General features: G+C 43.3%; 2 protein-coding genes across 2 annotated transcripts in view; one reads left to right on the top strand and one right to left on the bottom strand.

The window, feature by feature from the left end:
• setbp1 (SET binding protein 1) overlaps nt 1-5,819 on the bottom strand; it is a 33,907-nt gene extending 28,088 nt beyond the window's left edge. Inside the window, exon 1 of the mRNA XM_046387244.1 lies at nt 4,913-5,819. The gene's annotated coding sequence lies outside the window, so the exon portion shown is untranslated. The remainder of the gene's footprint in view (nt 1-4,912) is intronic.
• A 6,742-nt stretch (nt 5,820-12,561) lies between these two features.
• On the top strand, nt 12,562-17,483 carry cdk7 (cyclin-dependent kinase 7). Its single transcript, XM_046387243.1, has 12 exons — nt 12,562-12,684; nt 12,928-12,987; nt 13,087-13,120; nt 13,213-13,280; nt 13,418-13,486; nt 14,641-14,751; nt 14,859-14,977; nt 15,375-15,474; nt 15,580-15,666; nt 15,759-15,908; nt 16,096-16,234; nt 17,011-17,483. Exons 1-12 carry the CDS (start codon nt 12,619-12,621, stop codon nt 17,040-17,042), a joined length of 1,035 nt encoding a protein of 344 aa, XP_046243199.1. The 5' UTR covers nt 12,562-12,618; the 3' UTR covers nt 17,043-17,483.
• The last annotated feature ends 364 nt before the right edge of the window (nt 17,484-17,847 follow it).

Raw genomic sequence — 17,847 nt, 5'->3', positions numbered from 1 at the left:
TGTCTCACACACTGAGCTTAAACTGACACCATTTACACTGATGTGCACTCAGACCAGATCACTACCTGTGGACATGACTCAAGTAGAAGCTTACAGCTCGCAGCAGACTTAAGAGTGACCTGACAGCACAAGAAGTTTGTGTATATGGTGCTCTGCTAACACACTCCCTGACATGCTTACTGTAGGTACTTTACATTGTGTGTGTGTGCATGTTTTCCTGTGGGCAGTCCTGTACCAGCCCACACTACTGTACTAACAGCTGATCCCCGTCACAATGCCTCACAGCACACGCTTTCAACTATACCTGCTTATCCCTTTAGGTCACGGGGGACTTCACAGGTCTCCAGTCGATCACAGAGCTGACACACAGAAAACCAGAAAAACACCTACAGGCAATTAACCTAACTTGCATGTCTTAGGACTGTGGGAGGAAACCGGAGCAACCGGAGAAACCCTGAGCCTTCTCGCTGTGAGGTGACCACCACAGCACCCTGCCGCCCCATGCTTACAGCTGGATTGAGTAATCAAAATCCACAACAGTATTTCAACAAAATCGTGTCAGCGTAAGACTGCACACAGTGTCCAACACCGATGTCAAAGCCAGCAGTTAGACATTTTTCTTCTTGCATTTGAAAGATTAAATAAAAATGAGAAGGTCTGTTTCTCCCAACCCTCTCTTTAGCCGTGAAGTTTGCCAATCTGAAACCACAGCCTTTCAAATCTGACTCATAAGGGTTATTGATGCCGCTCCATCGTGGTTAAGTATGAAAGAGCCTTAAAGGACTATAACAGTGGTTTTGCATGTTTATGCTTATGAACTTCAAATTGCTTATACGCTACATAGCCAACTTTATATTGGCAACCATTTTCTAAAGCACACTAATACGTTTCCAGATTGATTTTCTACCTTCCTGGAAGTTATTGATTTTCATTCATTAAGTGCAGTATGAAAAGGAAGTGGACTTTCTGATTTAGTTTGTCATATTCACATTATTTTCACATGATACATTTCTGGGAAGGGACTGTTGTGTATATGATTATTGCCTTCAGAAAAACCTCCCAAAGGTGATGTTTTAGGGTTAGCTGCCCAACAGCAACCAGTTTAACTCCAAAGACACCACCAAAGTACCATTATTCTTTCTAAACCACTGTTTCTCTTTTCAGTTTCAAGATGACAAAGATTTTCAGTGCACTGCTTTTTGGAATACTGAGATCTCAGATGTTAAAGCCACTGAAAAGAGTTTTCGAAACAGACCCTGCTCGCTGCCCAACCACAAGAGGATGTCAGTCTCTAACGCTGACGCATAAATAAAAGCGGCTAAATGTTCAGTTGATTGATCACCTATCTCAGTCTCTGCAAGATGATTTTCATCCTCCATTAAAAATCAGTGAGAACTGATGCCTGTCTGAAAAGTTAGGAAATAGTCCAAAAACACATGGTATGCTTTGGAAAGTAATAATGCACAATACAAGCGATTTGCATTTAATGGGCTTAAACATGCAAAACCAACAGTTTTACTGGGTTTGCCAAATGACAGTGAGTCCAGGTTCAGTACGGACCCGATCATACGGTGGCCACATGACCATGTTTGGTCCTCCAGGAACTTCCCAGTCCCTAATGTCAGCCTGGTGACTCGCCCTCAAGGCATGTGTGAAAGCCACCCTGTCTGTCATGTGACTGAGGACAATGACAGGAAGAAGAGACAGCTGCCAACCACAACATCACACACATCAAAAAGAAACCACTCTGAGCGGTGATCTCAAGACTCAGTGTCCCCTTGCATCTATAACCTAGTATGACAGCAAAACGGAGTCATACATTATTACAATCTACATTCTGGGCCATTACTGTGTAAACTACTTAGCTGGGTCATGACTATTCTTCCTCCCTCCCTGCTTGGTGCCCTAAGCTGTGTTAGTTCTCTGTTACTGGCAGACAGGCTGAGAGTTTATGTAAGACTGACCCCTCCTCGGGCCTCCCTCGCCTAGCCTGAGCCTCACTGTCTCCTCTCCTCTCTCTCTACTCACACATACAAATACAGTGGTGCACACACACACACACACACACACACACACACACACCTCGACCAGCCTCAGACAGCAGGGTGATTGTGAGTGGCCAGACTCACTGCATAAATAGCTTTATTATGTTCTCAAAACTACCAGCGCTAACCAGCTTCCCTCTCAAATAGCATAAGGTCATTCCCTGCGCTGGATGTGAAAGGCTGTGAATGAGACACTCCTCCAACATTTTGCCTCGTCCTTTGAAAACAGTTATGATAAAGCATGGATAATGGAATACAGATGGACGGAACAGAGATGGTGAACGATACAGACGCACAGACAAAACAGAAGTAGACACAGTCTGAATGTGAGTGAGAAAAACAGAGAGAGGGAGAGAGACATGGCAGCAGAAACACAACCTTTTAAGGCTGCATAGCCAGCAGCCCAGTGCCTGAGGTGGACTCACAAATAGCTCTCACTCTCGCGCTCTCTCTCTCTCTCACACACACACACACACACACACACACACACACACACACACCAAACACCCGTGTGATTGCACAAGGTGAAGAGCCTTTTTTCTCCTTTTCTTTGATGTGTGAGAGTGTAGTAGAGGCTCGGCCATCCCTCGCTGTAGATGAGTATCTCACAGGGATGATGAACATTGTCTGTTTGCCATTTTCATTTTTCATTTATCTCTTTTTCTCTTTTATTCCAGGCCCTCCAGTGAAGGGGGCAATCACGTAAACCAATGTTTCTAGAATGATCCAATCTTTGGTTGGAGACATATCAAAAGGCATGGCCCCAGTCCTGTAGTACCTCCAAATTCAGTGGGCATGAGCGTGAGTTTTCGAACTGGGAATCTCTCAGAAGAGCAAGGTAAAGAAAGCCAACTCTTTAGCCTGTCCACATCAAACAGCTTACTGTCTTTTTTAAGCGACCATTATGATCTTCTATTTGGATATGAAAAACAGATATAAAATCCCTCTCTCGCTCTCTCCCCTCAGATCAGCATGCCTGGTACAAGCATGTGTTCAGCTATAGGGCAGCTAGAAGGACAGTCATAAAGTACCATGTGTGGGACAGCAATAACAGAAAATGATGGCCTTGCAGCCGTTCTGTGCAGTCCTAAATGCGTACGCTGCTCTGGATGCGCCATATGCCAGGTAGCACTAAAGCCATCCTCACCTAACTACCCTGCAGAAGCAGATGAATGTTAAACCATTTTAACTGCAGCAGAAGCCACAAAATGGCTGTCAGCAAAAACACCTCCCCTTCTCCCCAACTGTCTTCCTCCTTCCCCTCACCTCACCCCCCAACCTCTGTTCTCTCCCCTCTTCTCTGTGCTACCTCTTTCCTGTACCCTCCACCTCCTACCTCTCCCTCCCTCCCTTCCTCCCTCCCTCTTCTGTATGCTCTGCCAAAGGGTGCTCCAGTGCTGATATTCTGTTAAGAGAGCCTGCCAACAGTTAGATTTGTCCTTGGATCCCGTTCATATTCCCTCCTCCTCCTCTCTGTGATCCTCTTTCGACCCGAGGTATCCAGCTCAGAAGGGGATACACCTAATCGATTTCTCATGCTTTAATTTAAAGGTGGCATGGGCATCTCATTACCCAATAGCCCCGCTTCATACTTTTACGCTGCACAAATTCTGCCAGTTTTAACTATCTCGAACCTGTAAGCAAGATAAGATCGATGGTTCCATCAGGTTCTGGTATCACCTCTATTATCCATCCCTCAACCCCAATTCTTTACACCTAGTCATGCACTTCTCTTATGATTACTTCCTTTCCTGAGCCCTTGATCTTCTTTCTAATCGAGTGCTCATTTCCATGCCTTCATTCCCATCGATCCCAGTGATCTGACCATCTTTTTCCACACTTTGCCTGACTCATTCAGGCTTGTCTATTTATCTTACGGCGCTGGGCTTGTGACTGAGGTTTCTGGGGCTTGCTGATAATAGTGGCATGCTGCCATTCACTTTCAGCCCTCACCTTCCTCCTCACAGCCAAAGCATGGCCATAAATTTTGGCCACACTGTTTCTGACACCCACGTGAAGCTGATCGACTATTGATAAATGCAACCAGAGTGGAGTAGATCGGGCCTCCACCGAGCCAACTATACACGCAGTGTGGAAGCCACATTTGTATGTACGCTGGCATCTGTGTACCCACGCTACAGCGACATGGGTGGAAAAATAAACGAGACACATTTGAAGTGAGAAAAGAAACACACTCCCTGCATACTGAGTGTACTTCAGGGCACCTTGCATCATTGCATGTGACATTTTGTCCCTCTGCGGCCTCTGTCATTCAACCAGAACAAGTAGAAAAACCACATCCAGCCAAAAAAAAAATCCATACAATTAAACGTGTCTCCTGACCAACATCTGATTTCCTCTGCATGCCACAGACTGTGATGCTATGTGATGGACTATCAATGTCAAAGGGAGATGCAGGAGGTCCATGCCAGCAGAAAAACATTTGAACTCGGAGTGTGAGCAGCAGTGCTCCTTGACCAATGTGCAGTGGACGCTTCATCCCATTGACCCAATTAGCTGTTTTAGCTTAGTGCCTCCTAATTACCAAAGGTATTACACAGTAATAACAGAGCGGTACAGCATTGTTTGGGGGGTGATCTGTTGTGTGTACGTGCGAGAATGTGCGCATGGTGGTGTATGTCCATTTGTTGGCATGTGACAACAAGCAAATATTTCATGTCAATTAAAGAATAATGGCACAGGCATGATGTAAAAGACCCCGTATGATAGGGTAGCATGCAAAAAAGCAAACACGAGAGGCAGATACACACAGCAGATGATAACGTGAATAAAAACATTAACACATTTGGGCTACAGGAGAGGTGTATTCAGGTGTGGAATGTGGCCAGTCAACCGGGGCTACTTACCCATGTCTAATGTTGTCACACACTCGCCTCTAACGCGTAAATATTTTATCGAGATCATTTACAATCCATTTAGACACATTTTACACAAGCGACGGATGGGATGACAGCCTCCTGGGGAGCTGTCAAACGGTGCCAGAATATATGTATATGTATTTTGACAGAAAACCCCGAGGAAAATGGCGTCAACGGAGCTTTGGCAAGGGAAAAAAAAAAAAAAAAAAAAAAAAAAAAACGAAAATAGGATTTGCAGTCGATCTGATGACAGACGCAAGGTAGTCGCAGGACAGGAAAAATCCAATCGGAAACTTAGCCCTTCTGTCCAATTCCTCGCACAAATAAGATCTTTAGAGGCTGATGGACTCGTGTGGTGGAGAGCCGCGGCGGTGCAGAGTGCGTCTCCGATGCCTTGCAGGATCGCTGGTCACTCGGGGAGCTGCACGGCGTTCAGATCCCTCGCAAATCCGCTACTCGGGTTGGTAGGGTAGGAGGAGGGGGAGTAGGACTATTACTGCAGTCAAAACAAGCCCGCATCCGACTACAAGCCCAAATCCAGCGGGAAAATGTCAGCAACAAGACCGCGCTTTCAGCCGTCAGTACGGGAGACTGGGCAGCCGAGGCAGGGGACGGTGGTTTAGGTCGCTTTCTCTCGCCGGTTGCATCGGATCAGGGTTTTCTCTCTCTCTCTCTCTCTCTCTCTCTCGCTCTGTGTGTGCGTGTGTGCGTGTCTCACTCTCTGCTTTTCCGATCGGTGAATGTCAGGTCCCGGAGCCTGGTGTCTGGTAATGATCTCACCCAGCAGACTGAAAGCTCTGGCCGAGCAGAGCAGACGAGAGAGGAGAGAAGAGGAGGAGCGACATCGCCTCCACCTGGCGGCACACACGCGTAGCGCGTCTCCTTTTGCAACCTTCCCCTAATTCCCATGGCCTTCTCCTGTGGGACTGAAGCCCAATGCAAAGGAGGGAAGCAACATCTGGCATAAAAAGGCTTGTTGTTTTGACTGAGTCACTGCTGTAAGGACACTGTGATTTTGGGGCACTTTTTTCAGCAGGTTCAGATTGGCCACAAGACTGCATACAAGTTTTATACCGTGTGACACTGGAATATTTTAATATGAAATATCTATTGGATCAAAGTGTACAGATGAATACTGAATCCTGGTTTAAAACTTGTCTGAAATAATTGCTGAAGCAGAACTTATGTTAGACTTTGTCAGGGACAGTTGAGCAAATGTTAAGGCCCTGGTTACTTGGGTTTAGGTCACTCTCACTATATACCAGACTCCATTTGAACACTACAGAAAAATAAGTAAAAAAAAAATCTTAAATACTGCTCATTTAAACAGGCTTTACCAATAACTAATAACTAATCTCTCTCTCTCTCTCTCTCTCTCTCTCTCTCTCTCCTCTCTCTCCTCTCTCTCTCTCTCTCTCTCTCTCTCTATAGATATATATATATATATATATATATATATATACTCCATTCTCCTCCCCTACAATAGGCAGCGATGTAAACCTCTGCTGAGTCATAACTAAATACGTAACTCTTATCAGGTGTCGCTCTACTGCACACACTCTGGAGAGTTTTGACATGAAACATTTGCAAACGTGTGGGCTAAACTATAAACAAAATTTATCATCTTTGTCTTAATTGGAATGGCTTACCCATAAACCGCAACTACTGGGATGACTTGAGATGATGTTTTGTGATTAAGTCCAATTTAACAGGGGTTCATTGAGACAAAAGTTGCCACAACACATCCGGCTGACACGTTTGCTTCAGGGGAAGATGAGTTGTGTGAGTGGTGCTGAGTGGGTGGGTGTGTGTGTATGTGCCGGTGCTTTCCCCTAAATATGTCAAATTACAGAACGGTGGAAAACCCACATCAACAAACTTTGAACAAGCCACAGTTGTTCCGTTAATTCATCATTGTCAGGAGTTGTGTTTATATCGTGCCTCCATGCAAACTTTGACCTTCCCTGTATGGAAAACATCCTTTAACATTAACAAGCAATGCAAATGATGTCAGATGACCTTTCTGTCTTGGTGCCCCACAGTTACTCACTGCTACTCATCTCTGCCATGTGTGTGTGTGTGTGTTTCTGTGTGTGCGTGTATGTGTAGAGCACCCACTGGGAGGTATTTCATTAGGCAGGGTGGTATTTGTGATTATGTACTCAGTAGCATGTAAACGCTCAGCCCAGTTTCAGACTCGTACTTTAAAATCTGCAGTGCCATCAGTGGTTTGGGTGTTGTTGCTTTTCACTTCCCCTGCTGCTGAACATTCACCAGATTCACAAACATGTTTTGTGTACGTGTGTTGTGTGTGCGTGTGTGTTTTTATAACAATGCCACAGCAACTCTTTGTTGCCCATTTTGCTCATTTCTCCACTTATGGGCTTGATAGGGCCAATATTGTCTCACTATGTGTGTGTGTGTGTGTGTGTGTAACTTCTATCTTTGCGAGGACAAAAAGTCTGAACAGTGAGTTGAGAAAAATGACATTATTCTTGAGCCCCGCTTTCAAATTAAAATTGACTTATTTCACTGAGAAAAACAATTTGACTTTAAAATAAATTTCAAGATCTCACTAATATAGAATAATAAAAGTGTGTGCGCTCACATTTATGTGTGTCTATTGATTTGGGATGTGTGCAAGAATACAAAGAGACCCCTGAGAGTGAGGGGTCAACAGCTGCTCCCCGACAGCCAATCAATTGCAGTGTATCAGTAAACATTACACACACACACGCACACACACGCACACACACACACACACACACACATGGACACATACAGACGGCACTCTGTTCTCGAATCTGTTGCCATGGATACCAGATACAGGCAGCCAAGAGGGAGCAGTTTTCCAGCTTAAACTGTAAATATTGAATTATGATGGGGAGGAAAGAGACAGCAGTGCAGGGCAACGTTCCTGCCTGAATGATCTAAATATCTAGATAATCCTTTCATCTCTATTCACTGCTACAGGAAATGTTGTGCATCATTCATGTTCATCAAGTTCAACATAAAAAGATCAAGCTCTCTTCCCTATCCAGCCATTTATCTAACTCTCCATTACAGACTGATAGCTGCCCCCATTCCTTCATCTCTCAGAGCCTTTTTGTCTGGAAGATTCCCTCAAGTGGGACGCAAAGTAAATGCACCCCCCCCCCCCCCCCCCCCCCCCAAAGTCAGATTTGCAATACATGAAAGTGAACCTCACTCAAACCACTTTACCAAATGCCAAAGCCTTTATGTGGCAACAGTTCCTCTGTGGTATCATCAATGGGGAGAGAGGAGATAGTGAGAGACTGAGATGAAGAGGGGAAGGTGGAGGGAAAAAAATGATCAAACACGTGAGAAAGTTGCTTTAAGTATGACCGCTGCTTAGAAATATTGAGAGAGGAAGAAAATAAAAGACACTCTGAAGGTGAAGGCCAATAATTGGTTTGTTGTCTCTATGAATAATATAAGCAGTGGAGTCAGCAGAGCTACAATAATAATAACACGCTGATGTTCATAACAAAGCTTCAGCACTTGACTGCGCTGGGTAAGAGAGCCGGGATAGCCAACACGCTAACCTTGAGCTGACATTGCGAGCAGGAGAGACTCACATTCAATCAATGAGAGGCTTTTCTCAGGGAGTCCACTAATCTCGCAGGGCAGCAGAGGTTTCATCAAGGCTGAGAGACCCCTGGGACTGACAGAGGTAATGGGGTTAGCTGACAGAGTGGAGTTGGAGTGTGTGTGTGTGTGCGTGTGCGGGTTGAAAAGGTCTTCGCTGTGCTGTGAAAGAGACACTGCAAGCATGTAAGAAACATGTGTGATAACGTGCACATGTGTGTTGCAGATACAGCTGTGCATCTGTGCGTGTGTGTGTGTGTGTGTCTGCGTTGTCAGAAGGAGCGAGGGCCACGCTGATAGAGTGAGAAGTTAATGGGACGTGTGACAAGGTTGATTACTGAGGCCTCAGTGATCTTGCTGGGTTAATGAAGTAAATGACTTCTTGGATGGCACACTGCTGGGGCCATCTTCAGTTCCTGATACACTCAGATAAACCAGAATGCCCTCCTCTTCTCCCTCATTTACCTCCCAAAGACAACTGCCTCTAACTCCCTGCTGCTTGCTCAGTTGCATAAGACACAGTCAGTGTATTCATGGCATCCTGGGTTTGATTCCATCCCGAGACATTTTTCACACATCCTCTACTTGTAATTTCCTACTGCAGTATGAAATAAGACAAATAAAAGCCCTGAACATTCAGGCCAAACGCAGCAATTCATTAAAAAGGGCTGCTCAGCACACCCTCTGAAGAACTGAGGTGGCCGCCTGCTGTTTGCACAGGCGGCCATACTTGCATATACAACGCTAGACACACAAACTCGCAAACAAACAGAGAAGAAGAGTTATTGCAAGACTTTGTTCTCCATTTGCGGCTGAGAGTGAGATTCTTCTAATGAGAGCGGTAACGATGTCTGAGAGGGGATGCAGACCAGAACAAAACAACAACACAGATGGAAGCTAAGAAAACAACAAAGACAGCCCTAAATGCAGTTGACGGTGGACTCCCTGCTGGCTCCGTCTACATGATGAGATGTCACTGCGCCCATCCCCCTGCTACTTATAGGGACATTATCATAATGTTGTCTCTGTATGAGTCGAGCTATCAAGTGGACTCATCTTGAAGTCTTCCACAAGCCCTGGTTGTATGCTGATGCCTCGGATGCTGAGGGAAAACAGTGGAGAACAAAACAAATTCTGCCCTAATATTTATTCAAACTGACAGTTCTGGCATCTGACAATGCAGCCCAGGACTGACAGCACCAATTTGATGAATCTCTGCGTTGGTTGTAAACAAACGGCAGCAAGGAAGATAATGATTGTCCTTCTGTTTGTCCTTCTGCTTTCTTATCGTCTTGTCACTGCAGACATCTGCAGAAAATAAATGTGAAATGGGCAAACTGAATCTTGATGTGGTTGATGCGTTGCAGTAATAAATGTCACAAGTTAGATTCATTAGGGTTCAAACTGTGGTGCATGTACATGCTGACAAAAATATGACAAAAAAACAAGAATCAGATCAAGGGTGACAGCATCTATTAGACACATGAGTAATAAATAATTAGTTCTCAGAAACAGATATTGTTTGTCATGGCTTGTGCGAACCTTCACACCTCGAACATCCACCCTACAACATCCTGTTGTGTTATAACTGTGCATGTGGTCAGATGCAGCTGCATTTGTGTGTGTGTGTGCAAATATGTGTGTGTGTGTGTGTGTTTGTGTGAGAGAGAGTCTATGTGTGATGGTGGTGGAGGGGGGAGGTTTGTGAGAGAGTCAGAAACAGAAACAAAGAGGAAAACTCCCAAGGTGACAGAGTGCTGCCACTTCCCCAGACACTCTGTGAGTAAAACCAAGACAGAAACGTATAGAAGGTGTGTATGATGCAGCACTGCCCTCGATCACGCTGAATAATTCATCTCTTACACGTTCCCCTTAAGCATTATATTTCCATCAAACTGACCTATTAGAGGGCATGCAATATGACAAAAATATCAAATGGAACAACCTTTCTTATTAAGATGTCACACTTTCATCAGATTTTTAGAGCTTCCTATCTGCGTTTTGACGCAATAAGTATGGTTTGCGGCTGATGGCGGTGGCTTAAAACAAGTCTCATTGCCAGTTAATGTCTAACAGAATGAGTATTAGCCTGGGTGATGCAAGGAGGAAATTAGCTGTAAATTTAAAAAAAAAACTGAAACAGAAGAAGAAGAAGAAGAAGAAGAAGAAGAAGAAGAAGAAGATCTTGAGGGACCACCTGAATGGACTTATCTTCACTCCCTTTTGAAAGACTGCCCAGATTATGATAGCTTTACAATCAGTGTACAGTTTCTGAGAGGAAGAATAAAGAGGCCACATACCACACATAAAAACACACGCACACAAAAAAAGGCACCTGGCTTGCGTTTGCTGTTTACTGTACATTGTGTGAACACTGCCCCGTCTGAAGCTGCTTCCCAGCAGCAGGATGTGGTGGTGCGACACGTCCTCGCTCAACAACACCCACTTCCTATGAGTTTGATAAACAGCCCTGCGGTTTCACTCTCCTCCTGCCCGTCAAACAGAGGTACACACACATGCACATACATGCACACACCAACACACCAGCTCGACAACATCACCATCTGCTAATCTGTCATATAACCAGAGTGAGTTATTGTGCATAATGTTGCCCATGCTATTGTGAGATTTACTGTGACAAACTGTTATAAACGCCACCAGAATCATTTATGTATCCATAATTCAGCTGCCGCTCTCTTCACGCACAGGCTCAGAGAGAGAAGAGGAAGACTGAGGGGAATGAGCACAAGAATGCCCCCAAATCATATCAGAATTAGAGGAGGACATCAAAATGTCACATTTGTTTTAGAGCGAGTGACGTAAGTGGGTCTGAGTTATGTCCACCACTGGACAGTTATGTTCCACATTAAGCCTGCCTGCATGTTTCCAATACCAATGTCTTCACTCTTCTCTTCTCTTCTCTTCTCTTCTCTTCTCTTCTCTTCTCTGCATGGTTGCATGGGGACATACGGTCCTGTCAGTCACATCTGTGAGCTGTCAGGATATGAATGTGCCTGCATTTGGGGGGAGAATGAGGGGTGTATTAGGCCTGCTGATCCTTCACACTCCTCTTGTCAAACTTAACATGAAAATGAAAGTCAGTGGAGAGAGAGAGAGAGAGAGAGTATGAGTGTGTGTTTGTGTGTGTGAGTGAACCAGGGAGGGTCAAAGGAGAGGAGCCATGCCTAATCCTGTGGGATGTGAGGGTATCTGCTATGTATGGAGATGGGATGTAGAGATGTGTTCAGCGGTGCATGGATCACAAAACCTTCCTAACTGACAGAAGAGACTCCCAAGAGACCAACGTCAAACTGCTAACTGCTTAAAAAAAGAAAAAGGAGAGAGAGAGAAGAAAAGAAGAAGGCAAACTTCCAGGAACAAAACACACATATTGCATCATAGCTGTGAAATGTCCCAAGTATCTACAGATTAGATCTGTGTTGAGATTTTATTTTTAGTCTAATATATAAAACTGTTACCGTATTATTGTTATCATTATTATTATTAGTAGTAATAGTAGTAATAGTAGTCTTACATAACATAATAATGTATAATAAAATGTACAGTGAAAACAAAGGTAACAGGCATGTTGGAGATGAACAATTCTCTTTGAATCTAAAAATAAATTCAGTAAAATAGCCTGCATCAAAATGCAGCATAAGTTGGACTTTTTCAGCTAAACCTGCTGCTTATGTTCTCAAAAAGTCATACTAATTGTAATATACCAAATACTTCGTCATCATTAGCAGTAGTAGGAGTTGTGGCAGTAGTAATAGTTGTTGTTGTGTTTCTGTGATAATGTGCTCTAGGGAAACACTGACATTTTGTGGTGCTGCAGGACATTCAAAATAGATAGATAGATATTTGTGTAAAGCAATTCATTGTAAACCTAAAAATGAAATATAATTAATCAGCTGCTTATATTAGCTAGAGTTGACCATGTTAAGTTGATCATGTTCTCGGTGATGGACAAACTCAACCGGTAGGTGGCGCCGTTGGTCAATGTAAAACCTCATTTAACCCGGAAAAAGTACCTGCGGACCTTTAACAAAGCAGGAAGTGTGTCCTAATGACAGTTAGCCGTCATGGCGCTTGAAGTTAAATCCAGATCTAAACGATACGAGAAACTGGATTTCCTCGGAGAGGGTCAGGTGGGTTTAGACGAATAGAAATGATTTCGGTCTTTAGATTTATATCTGTCTACGTTCCTCTCCTACAGTTTCTGCCTGTTTTAGCGGAAAGTTTGATAGCAAGCTAACAAGCGTTAGCTGGTCGTTAATGTCAACAAAGCGTCGCTGGTTCATGCTGTTGTGCTCACAGCAGCAGTGAAAGTGGAAAAAATATGCTTCCCACCTGTGTTTCTGGACTTACTGCTCTCTGCTTCTCCTCTCTAGTTTGCCACAGTGTACAAAGCCAGAGACAAAACGACTGACACCATAGTTGCCATTAAAAAGGTACAAGAAATTTACCCGATTGTGGTCTTTTGTTAGCATCTGTATGCTATGCTGATCTTTAACAACGAGCTGATTTCTTTTTCTTATTCTGTCTGTCAGATTAAGGTTGGCCACAGAACTGAGGCTAAAGATGGTAATCTATGACTACGTACTAGCGCACATTTCATGTTTTTACCACAGTGTAGACTCTCGTCAGCCACCATAACGATAATTTCCTTTCAATAGGTATTAACAGGACTGCTCTCCGAGAGATCAAACTGCTGCAAGAACTGCATCATCCAAATATAATTGGGGTAGATGAACACTCATCATGTCAGAATATGTTTGTATCTTCACACTTATATGTTAGTGGTTATACTTGTAAGGGGAAACGAATTAGCTTAGCTTAGCTGAAATGAGCGTTAACATTTCTTGTGCTGTGTATTTGTAGCTGCTGGATGCCTTTGGACACAAATCTAACATCAGCCTGGTGTTTGATTTCATGGAAACAGATCTGGAGGTGAGACAGTGTATTGCCTTTGAAAAAAATAATGTCTGTCTGTCTTTGCAGAAATTTGCTCTAAATTTCATTTCGCTGAGGTGCAAGGGTTTTTGTCTTTGCCTCGTCCACATTCCCTTAGTGATTTCCTTTGATGGGAGTTTAATATGTTTATATGTTTGAAAGGCAATGCAAAAGAACATTTGGTTGCATTTCATTAGTGAGCCACTGGATGAAATTTTTAAAGACTGGGTTTCATCTTGCTCTTGGACAGACATCTACTTAAGTTGTGTGAAAACTGATGGTAATTTGTTTGCCGTTATGTTCATAACACTGTGTATAATGACATAATGGCTGAGCAGGACGAAGAATGATCGAAGAACTGAAGGAGCTGATTGAGAGGTGCATTGGTGGAAGGTTAGATGACATACAGAGTAGCATGGAAAATATGACCTGGGTGATAAAGATAGCTGTGTGAGTGCCCTCAACTAACCATGAGGTGGTTCTGCAAGGTCACTAAAGCTTTTACACTTTTCCCCACCTCCTCCTCTGATTTGCTCATAACATGCAAGGCTCCAGACGGGCGCCAACCACCGATATGACAGACACTAATAGAACCGAGCAAAACAAGATAAGCATGCATAAAAAAAAAAATCAATATCACTTTGCTCTTGGCTCTCACAATAAGTTGATGCCATTAGCGGCTCGTAGGCAGCAGTCAGACAGGACAGACATCAGGATGAAACATGAGGCTCATATTGCTGTTGAAAGTATATCTTAGGCCACACGCTTACATTTGGCTGTATGAGTTTATCAGCTACAGATGTTGGGTGTTTTTTTTTGTCCTTAACATTACATAAAAGGAAACTTAAGTCAGTATTTCTGGAGCTGGTGGAACAGTGGAGGTACTGGGTGAGAGGTTGGATCTGAACTGTAACATCTAGCTTGGCTCCAGCTGTGTCCACATCTTCACAGAGATATATCCCAGTTGTCTTTAATTATCTTATCTGTTCTGAAAAGTGTAAGTTCACTTTGAAAGTGTAGCCTACATATATGTAAAAACATGAGGTAATGGATGAAGATTGTTGATTGTCAGATATCCAGCTTTACTTAATCTTCTTTGTTTTCTTTTTTGTGTTTTTTTTTTTTTCTTGTTTTGTTTTTGTTTTTTTTAGGTGATCATCAAAGACACCAGCCTAGTCCTGACTCCAGCTAATATCAAAGCCTACATCCTTATGACTCTGCAGGGATTAGAGTATATGCATCAACACTGGGTTCTACACAGGGTAAGGGCACTTAAACTCCTCACACACACACACACACACACACACATATGTGCACACCAACACACACATGCAGTCAGTAATGTACTTTTTGCTTCTTGTATTTCCAGGATCTGAAGCCCAATAATCTGCTGTTAGACGGCAACGGAGTGTTGAAGTTGGCTGATTTCGGTTTGGCCAAAGCGTTCGGTAGCCCCAACAGAGTCTACACACACCAAGTTGTTACACGGTCGGTTCTTTTTGTCCACCTTATTTGGTTAAAAAGGCAGATTTTAACTTTTCCATATATTCCACTGTGTTTTTCTTACACTCGTTGGGAATCTCTCAGCAGTGTATCTGAATCCATTTAGATAAATAACTACTCACATGCTTATTTGTATTAATATTAATGAACAGCTAAAACTCTGGCATGAGGAGATGCATTTACCACCTGTTAAGATGTGTATGACAGTACATAGTGAAATTAAATGAATGGAAAGCAGCAAACCTCATCTTCTCTTGGCTATTAAAGAAAGTGTTGGAGGTTTCGTTTGAGTTAAACGCTAGAAGAGGAGTGCACTGTATGTCTGTCTAAGAGTCGTAAAGCTTAATTCTCTGTCTCTCTGTTGATTGATGCTTTTTCCCAGGTGGTACCGCTCTCCTGAGCTCCTGTTTGGTGCCAGGATGTACGGTGTGGGTGTCGACATGTGGGCAGTGGGATGTATCTTGGCAGAGTTACTCCTTCGGGTACACAAAACCTCACTTCAAAGAGATTCATACAGTAATCAGGGATGCTCTTACTTTTGTATCTCCTTGCTAATGTCTCTGTACTGTATGTCTCTTTTGCTGTAGATACCTTTCCTTGCTGGAGACTCTGATCTTGACCAGCTGACTAAGATCTTTGAGGCTCTCGGGACGCCCACAGAAGAGACGTGGCCTGTTGGTATCTGTTTTTTTCCTAGTGTTTTTTTTTTTAAACTTAGCTCATGTGAGGATTGTTCTTAACAGTTACTTGTCAAATATCTCTACAGGGGGTGAGTAGTCTGCCAGACTATGTGGCCTTCAAAGTATTTCCTGGCACACCTCTGGAACATATATTTAGTGCAGCGGGAGACGACTTACTAGAGCTGCTACAAGGCCTCTTCACCTTTAACCCCTTGACAAGGACCACAGCTGCACAGGTAACACACCACTAAAGCACAGTAGCTATTCTCACTATCTTATTACCCGAGTAGTTTATTAAGGTTAATTGTGTGCAAGTATTTAAGACTACAATTAACTGTTGACACACATATTTTATGTTTAAATGCACACATTCTAATGGATGCATGACATGTTCATACGTCTTTCATGTCTGTTGTCCTCCAGGCCCTGAAGATGAGGTACTTCAGTAATCGACCTGGTCCCACTCCGGGTCCCCAACTTCCCCGACCCAACTGTTCAGTCGAGGCTCTGAGGGAGAAGGAAACAGGCGGACTCAAGAGGAAAATCGAGGGCCTGGACACAAGTAATCAACACATATTAGCTTGTAGTTGTTACATGTACCCATAATCCCATAAACAGTCAAGTATATTTACTTTACAGTTTATACATCTATACTACTTTGATATGCCCATAGTCAAATAAAGCTGGTCAATATTATGATTAAAAACTTGTTTTTTGTGGCTTTAGCTGCAAAAAAGGGAAAGTTCCTGCAAAAATTTTTGAGGCTGATTTTGAAATTAAATTTTTAGAACTTCCCCCTCAGACCAAACTTCCATCCAGCAGGTTGTGAATTCCAGCCTTGTGAACTGTTCCTCATGTGTTTGCGTGGTTAAACACACTGCTGTCATAAACCTAGAACACCCCTTGACTGAACGTACCAATTCAAAGGGAGTTGGCTGCAGGTTAAACTGCAGTTAGAAATTTAGAATATAGTGAAGTGGAACACAAACATGCACACACACACACACACACACACACACACGTGCAGACAGTTTAGTAGATTGTGGTAGGGTGTGTTTTACTGAAGGAGGACCTTGGTGTTACTGGGCGGTTCAAAGTTTTCCAGCTCCTCCTGTGGTTTGGAAAATATATGGGTTGACTGTACGCTATCCTCTAAGCTGCAGTGTATTACTGAGAGAATTTATGAATACTTCCAGTAGATGGAAACTTCAGTGGTTAGCAGATTGTTCATTATAGGTCTGTTTTACTTGCACATGTAGTATATATACTGTGTTTGCCTGAATTTTTGCGAGGCGTATTTTATAACTTTCGTAACTACAGTCTTGATGTTATTTTCAGCTGTGATGATGAAGAAGAAGCTAATTTTCTGACGAGATGGGACCTGGTAAATCGGATGATCACCATCTTCACCCCCGCATGGCTCAGCTTTCCCGTGTTGCTCAGGATTATCCACTGGAATGGAGAGAAAAAAAAAGTCAAAACCAGTGAAGAGGGGCGGGTGTCTCGGATGTGCTTGACTTCAGGACATTTTAGGGATTGTAGCTGTTAGGTCATTTGAGAAATACACTTGAAGTATTCAAGATGCTGCTGTTCTCAGAATCCCATTGAATGATGTACAACACAGACTGTCTGGTCAGTAGTGTTGGCTCTGATCTTTCTTCATTTCAATGATGCCTAAGCTCTGGGAGCCTGTTGAAATCTGTCTATTTATGTGACTGTTGAGAACAACCAAACTAGCAAACCTGATAAATTTCATGTATATGTATTTTTTATGTTTTGTAGGTAAAACCAATAAATGGTGCATATGCAGATGTGGGAGTTTTCTGCTGCTTATGAATGAGACAAAATCTGAGGCTGTAAATTAAACTAATGTACAGTGAAATCACACACAGAATAGAGACTGCATTCATGTTATAAGTGTTCACACGGTCTACCTTTTCACTTGTTGAATATTTGTGGACAGAAATATAGTTGTGGTTTTGTTTACTTGTCTGACTGTGTGTGTTCATGTGGCATAAACCCTGTCTTCACAGCAGACAGGGTGACGCTAGGCTTGACAGAGTCAAGTCACAATGTGCCACTGGACATATTTTTGCCCCCCTGTCCCTTGTCTTCAGCGTTACTCTGATCCAACGCAGTCTGACATGGTGGAGGTCTGATGCTCTGGAGGGTGTT

The sequence above is a fragment of the Scatophagus argus genome, chromosome 4 (assembly GCF_020382885.2).
Source record: "Scatophagus argus isolate fScaArg1 chromosome 4, fScaArg1.pri, whole genome shotgun sequence".
Lineage (NCBI taxonomy): Eukaryota > Metazoa > Chordata > Actinopteri > Scatophagidae > Scatophagus > Scatophagus argus.
The sequence above is the reverse complement of the archived record's forward strand: the minus strand, read 5'-3'. Positions and strand labels throughout refer to the sequence as shown.